The sequence below is a fragment of the Peromyscus californicus genome, unplaced genomic scaffold (assembly GCF_007827085.1).
Source record: "Peromyscus californicus insignis strain IS unplaced genomic scaffold, ASM782708v3 Scaffold_5__1_contigs__length_169319896, whole genome shotgun sequence".
Lineage (NCBI taxonomy): Eukaryota > Metazoa > Chordata > Mammalia > Rodentia > Cricetidae > Peromyscus > Peromyscus californicus.
In genome coordinates this window covers 678,620-697,605 of record NW_026294573.1, presented here as the reverse complement: position 1 = coordinate 697,605, position 18,986 = coordinate 678,620, and the positions used below count along the sequence as shown (strand labels likewise).

At 52.1% G+C, this 18,986-nt stretch overlaps 1 protein-coding gene across 5 annotated transcripts; it reads right to left on the bottom strand.

Annotated features, from left to right (window-relative positions):
- Nucleotides 1-100: 100 nt before the first annotated feature.
- Nucleotides 101-14,622, bottom strand: Mib2 (MIB E3 ubiquitin protein ligase 2). Of its 5 annotated transcripts, none has more exons than XM_052717040.1 (21): nucleotides 14,510-14,622; nucleotides 14,275-14,396; nucleotides 12,877-13,032; nucleotides 6,507-6,775; nucleotides 6,251-6,422; nucleotides 5,176-5,282; nucleotides 4,887-5,081; nucleotides 4,621-4,763; nucleotides 4,391-4,498; nucleotides 3,277-3,381; nucleotides 3,012-3,174; nucleotides 2,803-2,936; nucleotides 2,580-2,728; nucleotides 2,327-2,483; nucleotides 2,060-2,220; nucleotides 1,808-1,934; nucleotides 1,485-1,718; nucleotides 934-1,112; nucleotides 667-854; nucleotides 524-589; nucleotides 101-414 (listed from the first exon to the last, which is right to left on the bottom strand). In XM_052717040.1, the coding sequence occupies exons 4-21, from the start codon at nucleotides 6,751-6,753 to the stop codon at nucleotides 176-178; spliced, it is 2,874 nt and encodes a 957-aa protein (XP_052573000.1). In that variant the 5' UTR covers nucleotides 6,754-6,775; nucleotides 12,877-13,032; nucleotides 14,275-14,396; nucleotides 14,510-14,622; the 3' UTR covers nucleotides 101-175. The 5 variants fall into 5 exon arrangements, with proteins under 5 accessions (XP_052573000.1, XP_052573001.1, XP_052573004.1 ...); XM_052717041.1 differs by having other exon boundaries at nucleotides 4,391-4,486; XM_052717044.1 differs by having other exon boundaries at nucleotides 6,724-6,775.
- Between the last annotated feature and the right edge of the window lie 4,364 nt (nucleotides 14,623-18,986).

Genomic DNA, 18,986 nt, shown 5'->3' with positions numbered 1-18,986 from the left:
TGGAGTCTCAGCCAGTTTATGTGTTTGGGGGTGGGGTTTGCGGGGAATGGTGAGGATGCTGGGCATGCCCAGCACCCCTAGGCAAGGAGCAGGCAGCAAAGTCCGAGAATCTTTTTTATAAAACACAGGGCTTTTGTAGAAGGGTCTGGGATCGGCCATGGTGTGCGGAACGCGCTCACACGAAGATCTGAATACGGTCACGGATGGGCTGGCGGCAGATGGGGCAGGCGTTGAGCGCAGCGCCACAGGGCGCGCATGCCCCATGGCCGCACTGGAACACTAGGCGGATGTGGCTGTCGATGCAGATGGGGCAGGTGATACGCTCCTCCATCTGCCGGTAGCGGCTCTGTAGCTCCTCCACCAGCTGGCGAGGTGGACCAGGCACCTGGATGGTGTTTACCACCTCTGAACCGTCTGTGGGACAAGGTGAGTGAGAGTCGGCTACAGCAGGTGTGACAATTAGGTTCAGACAGGTGACTATGCCACAGGATAATGGGGGATAGGCTAAGACCCTCCCACCTACCTGGGCGTAGCTTCTTGCTGATGACCACCTGGCACCTGATGCATTTCTTCATCCTGCGAGCGCATTCTGCCAGGGGCAGTGTATCGTTAGCAGGGTTGGACTAGGCAGCTCAGCCACCCTGGGCCTCCACACCCTGCACTCACCCTCACACACGGTGCGGTGCTGACACGGTGAGAACAAAACCAGCAGCGCCAGCTCCGAGCACACCAAGCACTCAGCAGCTTCTGGCCCTGCTGTGCCAGACACATGCAGGTTCCTCACGGTGTTGGGAGTGCTTAGCATGTGCCGGGGGCCTGGGGGCATGCCCCCACCGCCACCTGCCTGTCGCTCCCTGCAGTTGGAGGAGGGAGCTTGAAAGGACCCGGTGGCCTTAACAGTTCCCCCCCTCCAAACCCCCATTTTGGGCTCACCGGAAGCGCTGGGCACAGCCCTGCAAGGCCTTGAGCACTCGGCCCTCAGTGGCCAGGTCCAGTGGGCTCCTGCCACGGTGGTTTGCGTAGTTCACGTCAGCACCCTCCAACGCCAGGAAGCAGGCCACTGCTGCACCTACGGTCAACTCTGTGCTGCCCGGGAGGCCTGAGGCCTGTAGCTGAGTGGCAGGACATACAGATGAGGGTGGAAACCCATATGCACTTCAAGAAAGCCTGTGCTGGCACCCGGCTGTGCAGAAATCTGAACAATGGTACCACTTTCTTTCTGGCTAAGGCTTCTGGTTCTAGGAACAGTAGGGAAGGCAGGCCCCAAAGGTGCCCTTTGCTAGGTAGGTATAGAAACTCTGAAACCCTTCATCCTCTCATCCCAACCAGACCCCAACCCTTTTCCAAGACTGGTCTGGATTACAGACCCTGAAACTGAGGTCCACAAACTGCCCCACTCTCCAGAAATCCTGGTTCCCTGGAGCATAATGGGAGGTGAAAAATCACCAGGCCTCCTTCCCAGCACCCACACTATACTTCCTCACCCTTGACAGCAGCTGCAAGGGCCCTGGGTCCCCCCCAGCCTTGTCAGCCACCAACGGCAACAGCTGATGACGCTGCAGGGCGACATGCAGGGCTGTGTCTCCCTCCTCATCCTCAGTGTTGACACTGCAGCCAGCATCCACCAGCAATGGTACTAGCCCCAGGTGGGCCTGCTGCACAGCCAGATGCAGTGGAGACTGAAGCTTCCGGTTGCGCACATTCACATCACAACGACCCTGAGGAAAGGGTGGGCACAGGCTCAGCTTTGAGATCCCACTGGGTCTGGTTCCTGGCCTGTGGGTGGCCCTGGGGCCCCTGCACTCACCTCTCGGATTAGGACCTGGGCCACCTCACGGTGGTTGTTGAGAGCTGCCAGATGTAGTGCAGTAAAGCCATCCTCCTTCTTGGCATCCACCAGCTGTCGTGCCCGTGCCAGAATCTTTCTGACTGCTCTGTAGGAACAAGAAGGTCTGTCCAAGGTCTTCCCTAGGCACTTCACCCAAGTGCTCTGGATCAGGGTAGTCTGGCAGTAGGTCAAAAGACTGGATGGCAGCAGTGTGACCAACCCCACACTCACAGCACATGGCCCTTGAGGGATGCATGGTGCAGCAGTGTAAAGCCCTGGCTATTGGTAGCAGTGACATCGATGCCAGGCAACTCAGTGAGGACTTCAACAATGCTGCTGGCACCAGCACCTGCAGAGATGGCAGAATGCAGGGGCGTGTCCGCATGGGCATCCTGAAACAGAGGGGACTGGTCACACAGCAATGCCTTTTTCCATGGTCAAGTTGCTTCCTTGACCTAGGGCTGGTGAGTGGCAGAGAATCCAGAGACTATCACTCACCGGCAGGTTGACATCACAACCACGCTCACACAGGGTCTTTACCACCTCTAGGAAGCCCCTCTGCACAGCCACATGTAGGGCTGTGCTTCGTGTGCCATTCCGAGCATCCACCCCACATCCTGCACTCAGGAGCATCCTTGTGGCTTCAGGTTGGTTCCTAACGGAAGAAGTGGGAGGGTTTGGGGACAGCCTACTGTGCACCCTGGCTCTAAAGTTCATTCCCAGCAGGACCCAGCACCTGCCCAGGCCTCACCCCAGAGCTGCGTAGTGCAGCGCAGTGTTGCCCTCATCATCCAGCAGGTCCACACTTGCCCTTGCCTGCAGCAGCAGCTGTACCAGCTCTACCTGGCCCAAGTAAGCAGCCACTTGTAGGGCAGTCCTGCCCTGGTTCTTGCTGTCCACCTGTGCAGAAAGCCAACACATGAATTCTGGGCCCTCTCCCTGCTGGCCATTAGAAGGGCAGGGTGGTAGCTTGCCTGCTCTGGGTGCCTTCGCAGTAGATCCAGAGCCCGGGCTACATTTCCCAGTGCAGCCTCTACTACCAGCCTCCCTGGGTGCTCTGGGTCACTCTTCTGGGTCCGAAGTTTGTCCACGGCCACACTCAGTAAGCCTGGGGGCAGGGTTGAGGTAAGTGCTGGCCAGGGGATGCCCTGCCTCCCACCGGCCACTGAGGCTGGTGCCGCACTTTTGTTCTCTCTGGCACGCTCAGCCACATCCAAGTTGGCATCTTCCTCAGGACGGTAGGCCACTAAGCAGGAGGGGCTAAAGGTCCACCGTTGACCGCCAACTGCCACACGCAAGTTTCCATCTCCAAACACCTTCACCACTTTCCCCACGCGGCCCAGGGCCTGCGAAGAGGTGGGATCACAATAGGTTGGAAGTGGAGTAGACAGTGCACGTGCATGGGGGAGGGGGGGATGTGGTGGGTGACAACAGACATTGAGACTCACAGGGGCCATGTCATCGGTCCATTCACCATGTCCAGCCTGCAGTCGCTTCACAGTGTCAAGATCATCGATGACCCGGACCACATCACCCACCCAGAAGTTGTTGTGCTAGACGACAGAGAAGCAGGTAAGGGGAGTTCCTCCAGCCACCTGTGTCCACTCAAGATCATGCAAGAGGACACCTCCTGCTCCAGAGGGCAAGCAGATCTAACCTTGTCCCCAGTTCCTGCCTCAAGTACAACCAAATGGTCTGGCTGGATAAGGGCCTTAAGTGACCAAATCAGCCCTGGGTGGCCAGCCTAAGCCACAGGGGAGGACAACCAGAGGAGCAGTGGGGTAGCAGTATCCAGACCAGACCAAAGCCAGCTCTAGAGATATGTGAAGGTCCATCAATCAGACACAAGGCAACATGAAAAGAGTGGCACAGACCCAGGAAAAATGCTGAAGATAGAGTTGGAGTTGGGTGGGACCCCAGGATGTCAGCGCAGGGCCAGGAAGGAAGGTAGGAGTAGTAGGGGGTGGGGATCCTGCAGGGAATCTGTGCACACAACCTATGCACCTGTGTGCAGAGTAAAAGCCTGAATGTTGCCTGTCCTGAAGTATCCCCCTCCAGGTTCAGGTAGGAATGCATCCCCTGCCCCACTCAGTGTCCCTTCTTGGACATTCCCACCTATCTGGCACATGTCTCATCCCCACAGTTCAGTTTTCCAAAAGCTTTCACAGAATCTACCCAACCTGGTCTCCTTTGGCAAACCTCCACCTCAGTCTCCTTACAGACCACTCCCATCTGCCCCCATGATGCACACAGCATCTGAAGAAGTAAAGCGAGCAACCCACTTCTAGCCTACCATAGTACCTTTCTTTTGTTCTCAGGACAGAGCCCCCTGGCCCACAGGTTCTAGTCTAAGATGTTTTCAGTACTTCATTCTTCTCTGTGTCCTTCACAACTGGATTCCCTTCCTGGTTTCACCTCCACCCACCAGGCTCTCCCCTTCAGGTCTGCAGACTCATGGGGAGGCTGGTACCCTAGTCCTGCCTAAGCATTCCCAAGACTGAACAGGTACACAGAAGGAATCAGAGAAGCAATAAGTGGGGCTCAGCTCAGCCCCGTAGGCACCTTGGTGAGAGCCCCAGGGTGGAAGGTCCAGCGGGTCTCATGGTTGAACTGCACACGCACGTCCCCACGGTCTGTGATGCGGTGCACGGTGCCCATCTGTCCGATAAACTGTGGCAGGTCACGGAGGCTATGGCGGGGTCAGGCTGGACTCTCGGGGCAGGAAGAGGGATAGGGGTCCAAAGGATTTGGGAAGGGGGGCACATGGGGACTCAGCAGAAGAGGTGGCTCACCTCCGCCATCCTAGGGTTCCAGCCTCCATGGCCTTCTTGCATGTCCCTTAGGACGTCTGTGTCCAGCAGACACTTGACCTTGTCCCCGCACTGGAAGGGCTGGCCGTCAGCACTCACCCTGCGCTGCAGCTCTGCTGGCTTGCCTGCAGGAAGGTGGCAGGCTAGGCCTCGGGAAGCAACCTGCCCTCCTCCACCAACGGGACATGCCAGGGTAATAAGGTAACAGCCAGGGCAGGGGGGCAGCTGGTGTCAGAGCAGCCCCATACCAAGCTTTGGGAGGTGCTCCTTGTAGTAAAAGCCGCCAGCTGCTTCACCAACACACTTGAGGTCCACTTTGCCCTTATGGCCCACACGGTACACATTGGTGGTTCCATCTGCCCATGTCACACTGGCCACACTTCGGCCTGTCTCCACATCCCAGCCACGGATGTCCACCACACGGCCTGTCTTCCCTTCCCCTCCTGGGAAGACAGTATGCACACCGGCAGGCTAAGAGTGTGCCTCAAGACTGAGCTCTAAGCCAGCTTCACCTCCATCTTTCCAGCCACGACTCACCGTCTTGTGAGCCCCATTCCCAGTCAGGGCCTCGTACCACTTTTGCTCCCTGAAAGATGCCCCTTAGCGGGATTCGAGGGAGGCCCTGTCGGGGACTCAGTGTGACCCTGTAAGAGAATGAATCCTGAGCCATGCAGTGATATGACGGCCAGATCTTGCATTTAGCCATCTTGCCCCTCTATGCTAAAGGCATCTGGGTCTGTAGGATAGGTATTCTGAATCCCAAGCCAAACCACTGTCCTTGAATGACCTTTCCAGTAGGCCTCCACACCTTGGGAAAGAGAACAAACTATTCAATGTCTCTGGGCTCAGAGACCTCACCAATATCCGGCTGAAAAGGCACCTGAGATGACTCTCGGAGCAGTCCATGTGATCAGTCCATGTCTGCTGCTTTAAAGGCAGCAGGGGCAGGGCCTGGCCCAGAGGATGAAAACACTTATCTGGCCACCAGCTCAGACAGCTGCCCTGATCTCATACTGGCCAGGAGAGGGAACCTATACACCACTTCTCTCCAGACAGAGGAAAGATCAAGGAGATGCAGAGAATAAGGGATGGTACCAGAGTGCCTTCCCAAGACAATCCAACAGAGACCTGTCTCCCATCCTTATCTTACTGCATCAGGCTAGGGCCACCCCCAGCTGTACCTATGGGCTGGCACCCAAGGTGAGCTGCCCAGTGACAAGCCTCCTTGCCAGGCCTGGCACCACCAGGAGATGCTGGGTTTCAACAGCCACTACTATCCATGTGGCAAATACCTAGGCCACCTTCAGTGCTCCAGGCTGCAGCTGTACTAGAGTCATGCCGTCCTGACTCTAAGGGTGAGGTAGCAGAGGAAATCCCACCCACAGCACCCACCTTACAATGTGCCTAGAGAAAGCCTTCAGTGAGAAATGGAGGAGTGCCATTCTCAGAGCTCTAGAATAACCTGACCCTGGGTATTCTTCAAGGAAATCTTGCAAGACGGACTTGCTAGGTACTTTTGGAAGTGACTCTGCCAGAGGCCAAGGCCTGGCTGGATGTCAAAGGCACCAGTCAGAAGGCGCTGGGGAGATAGGCTGTGGTCTAGGGAACTCACGGGCGTGAGTGCGATGTCTCATAGCGCTCAAAGGCGTGGGTAAGGTCATGTTTGTTGTGCATGTAGCACTGTGTGCAGAGGTCATAGTCAAAGCAGACACGGCACTTCCAACGCATGCCACGAAGTCCATGTTTCTTGCAGCAGTCACAGATGATGTTGGGGTGACGGATACCTAGGTATAGGGTGGGGTAAGTGAGAACCTGCAGGCCTCCTGTCACCTGGCCAGCCCCACCCACAGCTGGGCATCACCACACACCGATTTGGGCGTTGTCGTAGAGCAGCAGGTCATGGGCACCTTGGTAGCCAGCTCGATAGTTGGTACACGTGCCCTGGTCCCACTGAACAACAACTGTACGGTCGGGGGTCGAGGGGCTGCCATGGCGGCCAAGCTCCACCACAGTGCCCACACCGCCCTCACCTCCATCCTGCTGGCCCCATTTCCAGTCCACTCCGCGTACCACACGCATGCCCACCTGCACACCTGCATGGGGGTCCAGGTCCATGGTGAGTGGGCTGTTCAAGAACCTGCAACAGAAAGTACCCTCAGTCTATGTCAAAGTGTCATACAGCCAGGCATCGTAAGACACATGTTGAGATGGCCACCTGGGAGAGAAGGATGGATCAGCAGCAGAGGAAACAAAGCCAACAGAACAAGGAAGAAAGGACAATAGGGGGCTGGGAAAGCCAGGAGCCTGGGCCTACAGGCCAGGGCCAGAGGGAGCCAGGGAATAAAATGGAGGGGGCGGAAGAACAAGACAGACATGGAAGGGCAGTAACCAAATGCAAGAGTGCCCACTACAGTGACCCTGTGGAAGTGACTGCTACTCGAAAGGAAGGGGCAGAAATTGGGAACATCATAAGTGGACAGGCTCAAAGGATCAGAAACTGAACCTGGCACAGTGGCCACATGCTAGTGGATCTGCTCTCAAAAGTCTGCGGATGATGCTCCATCAGTATAAGTATACTTTAAAGCTAGAGTTGGACATGATGGTGCACACTTTAATACCAGCACTCAGGAGGCAGAGGCAAAAGGTTCTCTGTGAGTTCAAGACCAACCTGGTCTATATGGTGAGTTAAGGCTACATAGTGAGAACCTGTCTACAAAAATCAGTTACTAGAATTGGTGGCACATGCCTTTAATCCCAGCACTCTTGAGGCAGTGGCAGGTGGATCTTTGTGAGTTTGAGGCCAATCTGGTCTACAGAGCTAGTTCCAGGGCTACACAGAGAAACCTCCTCTCCTAGAAAAACTAAAATAAATAAATAGATAGATAAATAAGTAGATAAATAAACTGATTGATTAAAAACAAAGCTAATAGATGTATATTGTAGATATCCATGTGAAAGACTGTAAGGCCATCCAACTTAAGAAGCAAGGACTGTTTTTCTGTGCAGCATGGTGACATGTGGGACTGAATTTAAGAACTGTTGTTCAACCAGATACCATAAAGCAACTGGACAGGCAACCATGAGAGAAGATGCTCACAGTATACAATCCATAGAGTACTACCACTCGTATATGAAAATGCCAGACAAACCGAAAATGGGCAAGACACTGAGACACCTACTATGCATAGAATGTTTTACCAGAACACTGATCACAGGCAGGACAAGCTCCTCTGTTCCACATTTCAAAGGACAGTACAGCAGTCATACAACACTTTAGGGACCTTCTCTGGAGAAGCGTGGTCCAGCCACAGAGGTGATGCAATCACAGAAGCACCTGTCCATGTTTTTCATGGTGGACTGGGCTCTGCAGTGTTCAGTGCCCAAGAGAATATAAACTACAACCCACCTTGCTATTTGGGGCAGCAGACAAAGCTGATAGACATGGAAGGGCAAAGTGCGGCCAAAGGTCAAAGTGCCAACTGCAGTGACTCTACTAACAGAAGTTTAAAAAATGGACAGGCAAATTCAGGGCATCATGGTGCTAACCATGCCAAGCTTTAGGTTGCTTATGTGGCCTGAATGCTCTGTATCATACTAACATTAAATAAAGTCTTAACACGTACTTTCCCAAGGTCTTTCCCAGACTCCTGCCTCAGCCGTTACCAGGCACACAAATGGATTTGAGAGACGGAATCTGACAGGGGCTCCTGTGCTATGACAAGTACTTCTCCTGTACTGTGACAAGTACCTCTCCTGTGCTATGACAAGTACTTCTACTTCACCATTTAAGAACCACGTCCTGCAGCTGGGAAGGAGGGGACTGCTTACAACGAACCAGCAGTCCTGTTCCAGGACACATACTCAGGGTTCACAAGAGGCTGAAAGGTGTCCCCCCACCTGGTTTGGGTGCAGCTGAAGATTATTTGGGGCAGCTGTAAACATTACAGGGTCCTGCCAACTTTAGCTGGGGCCCAGTGGCCCTACTCAGCCATGGGGCAGAGGTCAGATCAGGGCTAAGTGAGCAACAATAGGAATATAGCACACACCAGCTTTCTGCCTGGGCCCTCTTCCAGGATCCCTGTCCTTGCCCTAAGACTGACAGCCTCCTGGCTTGCCTAGTTCAGGAAACATTCCCCACTATCTACCAAGAAGCCACGGGTGGACAGTAAGAAAGACCAGTAGCCCTGCCCAGCCACATACACTGGCTGAAGGCTGGGTGTCTGCAGCTAATGGTAATGGCCTGAGCACCACAGGCTGTCCCAGAGCCAAGCACAGTCAAAATCCAGCACCACTCAGAAGCCTATGTTGAATACAGGGAACTACCACACACTGACTCTAGATCTACATCTCACCATATTCTCAGGGGTACAGGCCTCCTGGCCAGCACAGCATCGTGCAGTTTTTTAAAAATTTTATTCTTTAATCCCAGCACTCGGGAGGCAGAGCCAGGCGGATCTCTGTGAGTTCGAGGCCAGCCTGGGCTACCAAGTGAGTTCCAGGACAGGCACCAAAACTAAGCAGAGAAACCTTGTCTCGAAAAAAAACAAAACAAAACAAAAAACATTATTATTTCATGTGTATGAGTGTTATACCTGCATATATTTGTATACCACATGTGTGAAGTGCCAGGAGAGGCCAAAAGAGGGTGTAAGATCCCATGGGATTAGAGTTACTGTAAGACATCATGTAGATGCTAGGGATTGAACCTGGAGATCTTCTAAAAGAACAGGCATTATTGCTAATCTTGCACGACCTCTCAAGTCCCTTCTGCAATTCCTATTCCTATACACAGGCCCAGGACTGCTAGGACCACAGCAAAAGCAGATGGGCACATTCACCTGGCTCAGAGACTATGAAGAGCCTTCCCAAATAGCTGGGCTCTGTCTTTTCAGAGGATCCCCCTCATCTGCCCAGAGACCTTGTCTGTCCTCTCTTTAGCTCATTCCTCTCCATGGACTCTAGAGTACCTGCTAAGATGTGGCACTAGGGCCTAATGCCAGGGTAAATCCAACCTTCTTCCTCTTTCCACAGAGGAGGGACAACCCACAAAGGAACTTCATATTGAGAATGTCCAAAGCTCTTTGGTGCTAGTGAGCCCCAGACAAGGGGAGGGTCTTGTGAGCAGCTAATCATGGCAGCTGGCTCTGCTCCTCTACAGTAACAGCTCCACCATGGATGAGAGGGCCTCCCAACGGCCTCACCCTATCAGAAGAGCTATTAACATGACAGCTCATGGGTGTTCCAGTGAGAGTAAGTTTTCTTTGCGGGTGTGGTGACTGGTACATTGCCCATGCTCTAGTCGGGGGCCAGAGGCCCATATGCATATTAGCAGCAGAAACTGGACTCAGGGCACTATAAAATGAAGGAGGAGGAGGGAGAGGAGAGAGGGAGGAGGAAGAGGAGGAAGGAGGAAGGAGGAGGAAGAGGAGGAGGAGGTGAAGAAGAAGAAGAAGAAGAAGAAGAAGAAGAAGAAGAAGAAGAAGAAGAAGAAGAAGAAGAAGAAACAACAGATCCTGTGGTCACTCTAGAGCTGTGTGGCATGCCTCTGTTTCTAAGACCAGCCTCTCGGCCACTGCTTATCTACAGGCTGATGGCTCTACTAAGCACTTGATGCTGGGCCTTTTACAAGACATGGAGTAGGAAGGACTTCAAACACGACAACAAGCATAGTCCATGCATGGCCCTGCTTTCAGAAGAATGGGCGGAGGGCATAGAGCTAAGGTGGAGGGTACCCAACAAGGCCTAAGAGCACCAGGACCAGGCCTCAACCACATGGAGTAGCAGGAATGCTACCAGGCACTTCAGCCTGCCAGTGGCCTGCACTGACCAACATTTACATGACCATCATGCTTGGTTAAGCAAAGCTCTTCTCAGCCCTGGTCTTAAGTTTTAAAAAAAACTTCCAGTCTCAAGAGCCGTCCCCAGTCAGCAGCTCAGCAAAGTCAGAGCGCAACCAGACCGTACAGAGGGCTCTCTGCCCAGAGCCCGCACCTCAGTACCTAAGGCCGCCCTGTGGAGCAAAACTGTAGGAACACAGGCAAGAGATTCAATACACAACGTCTTTCACAGCACAACACTGAGGTGTGTGAACACTGAGAAGCACCGACAGTGGTACCTACACGCCTGTGTCCACCCTGCCCCACCACCTGTGCCCTGGAGGTCGTAAGGTCTCTCCTCTACTTTGGAGGCTGCACTCTCCCTCCATCTTTCAGGCATTATCTGACCTGAGTCTCCTTACCTGAGCTGGGCCTCTGGCAATGTCCCCCAGAACATAGTTATTGCACAACCAGACAGGAGACAAGGTTCCTGGGCCTCAAAAACAGCTGGATATAGCATTCTATGATATTATTAGAAGGCCCAATGGCTTCCCCTCCCCTCTCCCTCCAAGCCTCCCTGCCTGGTCTCTGCATTATTATCCACCTACTATTACCATCAAATTCCTTGGCCTGTGATACCACTATCAGAGAACAGAAAAGTTCACCAAGTGTATGTGGAGGGGTGAGTGGGTAACAGAACAGAAGAAGAGGACAGAGATGAGATCTAGGCAGACCGAGGGGAGAAGATCTTCATTTTGGACTCAGCTCTTGTCTCCATCTATCTAAGGGGCGTTCCTCTTCGGATGGCACAGGACCCTGACCACAGTGAAGGGGCCTGTGTACTTCATGATCAACAGAGAGCTAGGGGGCATGAGGCCACACCAGAATTGAATTTTCTGACAAAGGTCTTATCCCTTGAGCTTACTGGGCCAATGATAAAGCACTACAAGGCCGAGGGCAGAGTCAAGAGGGAAGCTGGCCTCTAGCTTACAGGGTGCAGCACCAAGCCATAGAATGATGTATCTACTGTGCCAAGCCTCTGGACAAGCCCAAGAAGTGGCCTGCATGCCTGAACAGTACGTGTGCTCAGGCTAGCCATTCTGCAAACCTCAGGTGAGTATACGCCCAGGTTGCCTGAGAGAGAAGTCCCTGATGAAATGCAGGACTGGAGACCTCTCTTGAAGATGGACAGCCCACCTCCTCTGGGATATATGCATCCTCAAGGGAACTTACTATCACTGCCCCTTTCTGGACCTTCCCTGCAGTGACATCTAACCCTTGTCTATTATGTCAATTTGACTACATTTGGAATTAACTAAAACCCAAGCAGCTGGGCACACCTGTGAGAGATTTTTCTTAATTAAATCATTTGAAGTGGCCGGGCGGTGATGATGCATGCCTTTAATCCCAGCACTCAGGAGGCAGTGCCTGGCAGATCTCTGTGAGTTTGAGGACAGCCTGATCTACAGCGCGAGATCCAGGACAGGCTCCAAAACTACACAGAGAAATTGTGTCTTGAAAAACTCCAAAAAAAAAAAAAAAAAAAAAAAAGACCCACTTTTAATCTGGATCTTCTTAGCTGGCAAGATCCACCTTTATATGGAACACACCTTCTGTGTTTGCTCTTGCCTGCCTACCCTCAATATCAATTTACTGGTATCAGAGCCTACTTCTTGATTCCAGCATGTACTGAACGCCTGAGACATCCAACCTCAGTGACAGAACAGCTACTGGATTCTCGGACTTTCCATCAGGAGAAAATCGTTGTTGGACTAGTTAGATCACAGCCTGCAAGCTACTCTAATAAATGCCATGTACATATATTTTTTTCATTCTATCAGCTGTGTTCCTCTTTGTGTGTGTGCTCCTCTTGAGAACTCTGACTAATACACCTGCCACAACCTCTCAACAACTACCATAAGCCAGCCCTTCCCATTGAGTAGGAAGCCTCTCCTCCCTTCTTCCATCTCCTGCCCTAACTGACAAGGCTCTTGACAGAGTGCAGTACTGTGTTCCAGTGTGCTGAACCCTGCCAAACTACCAAAGAGAACTTTGGCCCTGGGTGTATGGAGAGGGCCGAGGGTCTGAAAGCACTGTCCTGGAGCTCAGAACTGCAACCAGTAAAGCTCAGGTGTACAAACAACCTTACTTTCAAAACCACATTGAATGTCACCCAACTCTGATATACATCATTCTTCAGCATGCTGGAAACCACAATGTGTTATGGGTACCACCATCTCAGTAGGAAATTTACCTTCAGAGTTAACTGAATTTTTCCTTCCTATGCCATCAGACAGTCATGTCCCTGGCATGTATCCAAGCACCCCTGGAGATGTTGCTATAGATATTTACAATTATAATGGAGGATGTCTGAGTATGAGGACGTGGTTGACAAATACGCTTTAAGAGAAGCAGAACTCACCTTAGAGCACACAGAAGCCTCTAGTCAGCATCCCAGGCATTTAGTCGCTACTTCCTGGGCCACAAATTTTCTCAGCCACCAAAACTTCCTGTGGAAAACTAGCAGCCATTGCCAACACAGAACACAGCAAACCAAGGTGGTAGGCAGGAATCCAGGCTGGGGAAAGACCATTTTAGAGGCAGTTTTACACACAATATTTACTACCATGACCTGACAGTGGTCACTGGGGCTGCTGTTATTTCTAGTATTCCTTCCTATAAGGAACAAACTTTTTTTTTTTAATTTATCTCTGGCTGGTCTGGAACTTACTATGTAGTCCAGATTGGCCTGGAATTCCTTTCAAGTGCTGAGATTAAAAGCATGTACCAGGGGCTGGAGAGATGGCTCAGCATTTAAGAGCACTGGCTGCTCTTCCAGAGGACTCAGGTTCAATCCCCAGCACCCACATGGCAGCTCACAATTGTCTGTAACTCCAGTTCCAGGGGATCCAACACCCTCACACAGACATACATGCAGGCAAAACACCAATGCACATAAAATAAAAATTTTTTTAAAATGACTTTAAAAAAAGGCATGTACGGGACACCACACCCAGACAGAATTAAAGATCCAATAGGTCAGAGGTATCAGGACTGGGGGTGGGGGGATGCTGTCCCTTATTATGTGAATATTTTATTGGGAAGTCCCATAGAGCCATAAGAATTAAATTATGTTAATTGTGAAAGTTAGCAAATTGCCTTTATTCAGACGAATAGTTACATGACACAGAGACCACTTAGGACTCAAGCTTATCTCCCTACATCTCTGTGGTGCCTGAGACACTGCTGATTTGAAAATGTGTGGCAAAAACTGGTGCATCAGAGGCTCCTACTAGGCAGGTGGACATCCTAGGTGCCAGTAGAATCAAACAAAGGATGCCAACCTAAGCCACAGAGGCCAGGAAACCCAGATCTGCCCTGCATCAAGACATCTGCTGGGGGACATCCATTACAGTTCAGGGGTATCAAGGCTGCTAATCTTGATCATCTAGCTGGAGAGGTCCAGGTACACTGCAGCTTGGAGTTCACCACACTGCCTAGGGCTGACCTTGGTGGGGGAATGACATTCAGATACTTGTTGCATCAGAAGCAACAGGCCAGAGTAGAATGTGAAGACAGGGGACTTAGAAGGCGCCAACCTTGCTCTGTCCCCAAGCCTGCTGGCTCATCAGGAGCCTTCCTGGCACCTCTGCTTTTCTCATTGGTCTGAACCCAGAGGAGGCAGGAAGGACATTTCTCACTGCCCAGTCCACTCAAGCACATTTAGACACAAACACAAGCTTTGACATAACATCAGACGGCATCTGCAAGGGGAACGAACCAAACCCAAACTGTCAGGCCACAGCTGTAAAGAGCTCACCTGTGTGGAGGTCCAGTGTCCCCCACCCGCCTTGAGAACCGGGCAGGAGCCCTGATGCTTGGAGATTTGGGACTGGCCTCCGCTGGGCTGACCTTCCGTTAAGAGGCCCGGGAGATCCAACCCTGTGGCCAGGGGTACGCACAGTTAGTAAACGAGAAGGGACGGAGGCCGCCGCTCGCTTTAAAAGGCTCCCAGGGGTCCGGCGGCTGGGACCCGCTGTATCACCCACACGCACCGAGAACGCGCACCGGGCACGAGCTGTGTCCAGGGGCGAAGAACCTAAAGCCTGCTGCATGCAAGGGCCAGGGACGCCCGCCCAACCTACAGCCCGGTCAAGCTGTCTGACCCCTCGGCCCAGTGACACCGCCCCCAGCGCTGGGAGGACGCCCGACCCGGCCCCCCACTTGCCCGGAGTTTCCGCGCCCGGTCGCCCTAGAACACCGGGCCCTGAGCAGCGTAGACGCTGACAGCGGATCCTCGGCTGGCCACCCAGGCGCCAGCTGCACCCCGCTGTCCTCCGCCTCTCAACGGCGCCTGGCAAGGCCGCCTCTCCCGCGCCAGCCCACCCGGCTGCCCCACTAGGGCCCCCGACTCCGGTCCCTGGCCGCAGCACAGACTGTCGGGAGCTGTAGTTTCCGGCGTCCGGCCCGGGGGCGGGGCAGACAACTCCCAGGAGGCCCTGCGCGTGACGCAAATACTTCGGGCTAGGAGGCGGGGCTTATAGCTCCCAAGAGACCCTTTGCGTTGTGTAGGCGTCTGGTCAGGCAGCAATCGGACTGACAGCCGCGGTGTCTATGGCTGGCGGGCGCTCTGCTTGTCTAAAGAAGAAACTGGAAATGCCCGTGTCCCGGCAAATAGGGACACATTTTGGGAGAGAACGAGGTCGGAAAGAGTGGGCACTGAGGAGGCGAGACGCGCAGAGTCTGGCCCGGAAGTGCGTCTGGGCTGAGCCCTAGTGGCATTGGTCTCCTGCGCAGTACGGGTTCCCAGGACGCTTTCCGTTGCCTTAGAGACAGGTGTTTAGAGTGCCGTCTTGTCTCAAACCCGCGAGGTGTCCAGGGACGTGGTGAAGACCCATTTAAACTAACTTTTGATTTAATTTTTTGGGTTTGTTTTAGTTTTTTTGAAATAGGGTCCCACTATGTAGCACTGCTTGGCCACAAACTCTGTGTAGACCAGGCTGGCCTCGTACTCAGAGTCACACCTGACTCTGCCTCCTGAGTGCTGAAATTAAAGCCGTGCACCACCATACCCGGAACGACTTAATTTGATTTTTAAAAAAGAGTCGTGCCATTTTTGTTTTGTTTTGTTTTGTCTTCCTGCCGATCTGGGGCGAGGGGGTCAACTCGGATCAACTGAGCACCCTCCACCCCACTACTCTACTGATTTTAGTCCCTCAGGCCTACAGATAAAAAGCAATCATACAGGCCTTTGTGTTTATAAACAGTATACTGCCTCAGTTTGCGTATCTTAGTCCCATGGAGTCTGCAGGCCATAACAACTTAGCGATCCAACAACTCTCTTCACGCGCCTTGCACCCATGGGCAAGTTACCTCCATACTTCTTCTGACTGTCCCTTCACTCAGCCTATTGTCAAGGTTTATGCCCAATCCATTCTGTACAGTCTCTTTCTTTTTTTTTTCTTTTTTAAAACATTTATTATGTGGGGGCAAGGGGCATTAGTGCCATGGCCCTTATGTGAAGTCAGATGCTAAAGCAAGTGTCTTTGCCTGATAAGCCATTTCCCTGGCGTTTTTTATTTTGAGACAGTGTTTTACTCTTACCCAGGCTGACCTCAAACACTCTAACTCTGTAATCCTATTATCTGTTTTTCAAGTGCTGGGGTTTATAGGCCTGAGTCATCCCTCCTAGCTCCAGTCTTGGTTTATCTCATGTGTCAGCAGCTTTCTAGTTTGAGTAGGTGGTTGGTTGGTAGGCTAGTTGGTTTTTGAGATGGCCGGAGATTTGTGTGTAACCCAGGCTAGCCTGGAACTCACAAAGATTCACCTGCCTCTGCCTCTTTTTTTTTTTTTTCCCTCAAGACAGGGTTTCTCTCAAGCTTTAGTGCCTGTCCTGAAACTCGCTCTGTAGACCAGGCTGGCCTTGAACTCCATGAGGTCCATCTGGCTCTGCCTCCCTAGTGCTGCGATTAAAGATAAGCCTAACCCAACTGATTTTATGCAGTGGTAGGTGAAATGGCATTGAGAAGGAAAGAGATAGGGAATGAAGAACTTAAGACAATGCAAGGCCTTTATTTTAGTGGGAAAACCTGCTGAGGGAGGTCTAGGGAAGAAGTAGAGCCCTCCATTTATTTATAATCTGGCGTAATTATAGGAAAGAAAAGGAAGGGGCAGGAAAGGAAGTTGAAAAGTTTTCTTTTTGGACCTCGATTGGCTGTTGTTAGGACTGACCGAAGAATGATTGATGAGTACTGAGTAAAAGAATGTCAGGTGATCAGCAACATCTCTATTGAGCAGCCATCATCAGGGATCTGCAGGGAGGCAGTGGCAAGAAGTTACACTTCGTTTCTGGGATGCTAATTACTGTAGTTCTGGGGAACTTGTCTCCATTTAGCCAAAGGTGGGGCCATGGCTAACATTAGATGGCATGGACCACATGGTGACTGTTGGTTAAATGGCGCTGCTCCTGGCTGGCAACCACCCGAGGCAGCCATGCCAACAGAGGAGAGTGCTGGAGGAGAGTCACGAGCCATGGTTATCTTTTTAGAGCTTTATTGGGAGGGGTGGGGAGAAAGGGAGAGAGGGAGAGGGACAGAGAGAGAGACAGAGAGAGAGAGAGGGAGGGAGGAAAAAGAAGGAGGTCCAGACGGAAGGAAGGAGCGGAAAGGAAAGAGAGGGACGCACAGAGGGCCCACCTGCTTTTTAGGCTGGGATGCCGTCACAGGCTGATGACGTAATTAAGGACAGAATCCTTACAGCGACCACTGCTTAGTTCCAGCATTTCAACATTGCAGACTGTTATGCCCAGATCTTGGGGATCCCCAAAAGACCACCATGGAGACTGAATCCTGTGTGTATAGCAAAGAACCTGTTAGGATTCTGCTCTCATTCCTCGGGGTCTGGCATCTTACGTCATCAGCAGGCGCTGGCGACTGTACCCACTGCTTAGTCCTGCCGTCTTCCTTTCTGTCCAGGCCTGGCTTTCCTCCCTCCTATCCCCTTTCTTTCTTATAAAGCTCATTGTAACTCTGGTTGTCGTGGCCATGGCCTGTGACTTTTCCACCAGTAACCAGTGCCACCACCAGTGCCATTTATCATAACCATCAGAGCCTTCATTTTCAAGCTCTGGGGCTTGGTCTCTCTGTCTGTCCAACGCAGTGGTGAGAGCAGAGAGCCCTGAGCTCAGGCGGTATAGAGTTTTTATCATAGCAGAGTTTGAGGTGAGGGGATTCCCAGGGTTCAGGACCCTGATTGGCTGACAATTGTCTAGGGGTATCTGTGTTAGGATCCTGCCCTCACTCCTGCACATGCAAAGCTAGGTGTCTTACGTCTTACGTCATCGGGGGGCACTGGCGACTACGTAAACAGCATGATCACACCTTAAAAAGCTGCCCTCTCTCTCTGTTCCCCCTCTGCTCCCATCATCTTTCTCTCCAGGCCTGGCTCTCCTCTCTCCTGTCCCCTCCTTCCTTCTAATACAGCTCTCCTTAACTCTGGTAGTCGTGGCTCATGACTTTTCTGCTGGTAACCAGTGACACCACCAGCGCCGTTCATCCTTTCAATCTGTAAAACAAAAATAGGTGTTGTTAGACTCAAAGACATCTGGCCACTTTATCTAATGGTTGGAATGTTTGGGATGTCAGGTGTGAAGGGTTCACAACACGCCCGCCCCCACGGTAGGGCGTGTTTGCATATGCCCTGCGGACACTTCCGCCTAGCCAGTTCCAAGTCAGGATAGCCATTTCCGGGTCAGGGCATCTCGAGTGACCAGGATGCCCAACAGACCTGGACACTTCTGCCAAGCCAGTTCCAGGTCAAGATAGCCATTTCTGGGTCAAGGCGTCTCCCGTGACCAGGATCCTTGACGTTGCATGGCAACATAGGTACGCAACGTAGCCATGTGATCTACACGCATGCGTGGAGTAGTGATGTCGACCTGTGCACGCCCATCTTTTAAAATCCGGCGCCATGTTCCCGGTTCTCCTCCTTCTCTACACACGTGTCTCTTCCACAGGCCTGCGCACTCTCTGTCCCTTTATCTTTAATAAAACTCTTATTAGCAGATACTGTCGTGTTTCATGACATTTCCTTGCAGGGTAAGAGCACAACGCCACCAATTAACTAACAGGGTGCTTCCCCATAGATGTAGGCCCTCCCTGGGTGGGGTCAGCTTATGGCTATTTCTGTGTCTGGGTGTAGCCTGCCAGTAAGCCTGTCACAAAAGCTGTGTCTGGGTCTCTAAGCCTGTCATGGCAGCTGTGTGATCAAGCAGTTTTGGGGTCCCTCTACATAGAACACACTTCTCCAGCACCTTTTTTACTTTCATTTTTAATTAGTCTCAATATTAATGCCTTTCCCATTGGGAAATTTTGTGGGGGCTTTGGTAAAAGATAAAAAATGTGTACAATGGTAGCCTCTCTAAACAAAATAATTCTTTTTTTGTTGTTGTTTTTTGAGACAGGGTTTCTCTGTGTAGCTTTGCGCCTTTCCTGGAACTCGCTTTGGTGCCCAGGCTGGCCTCGAATTCACAGA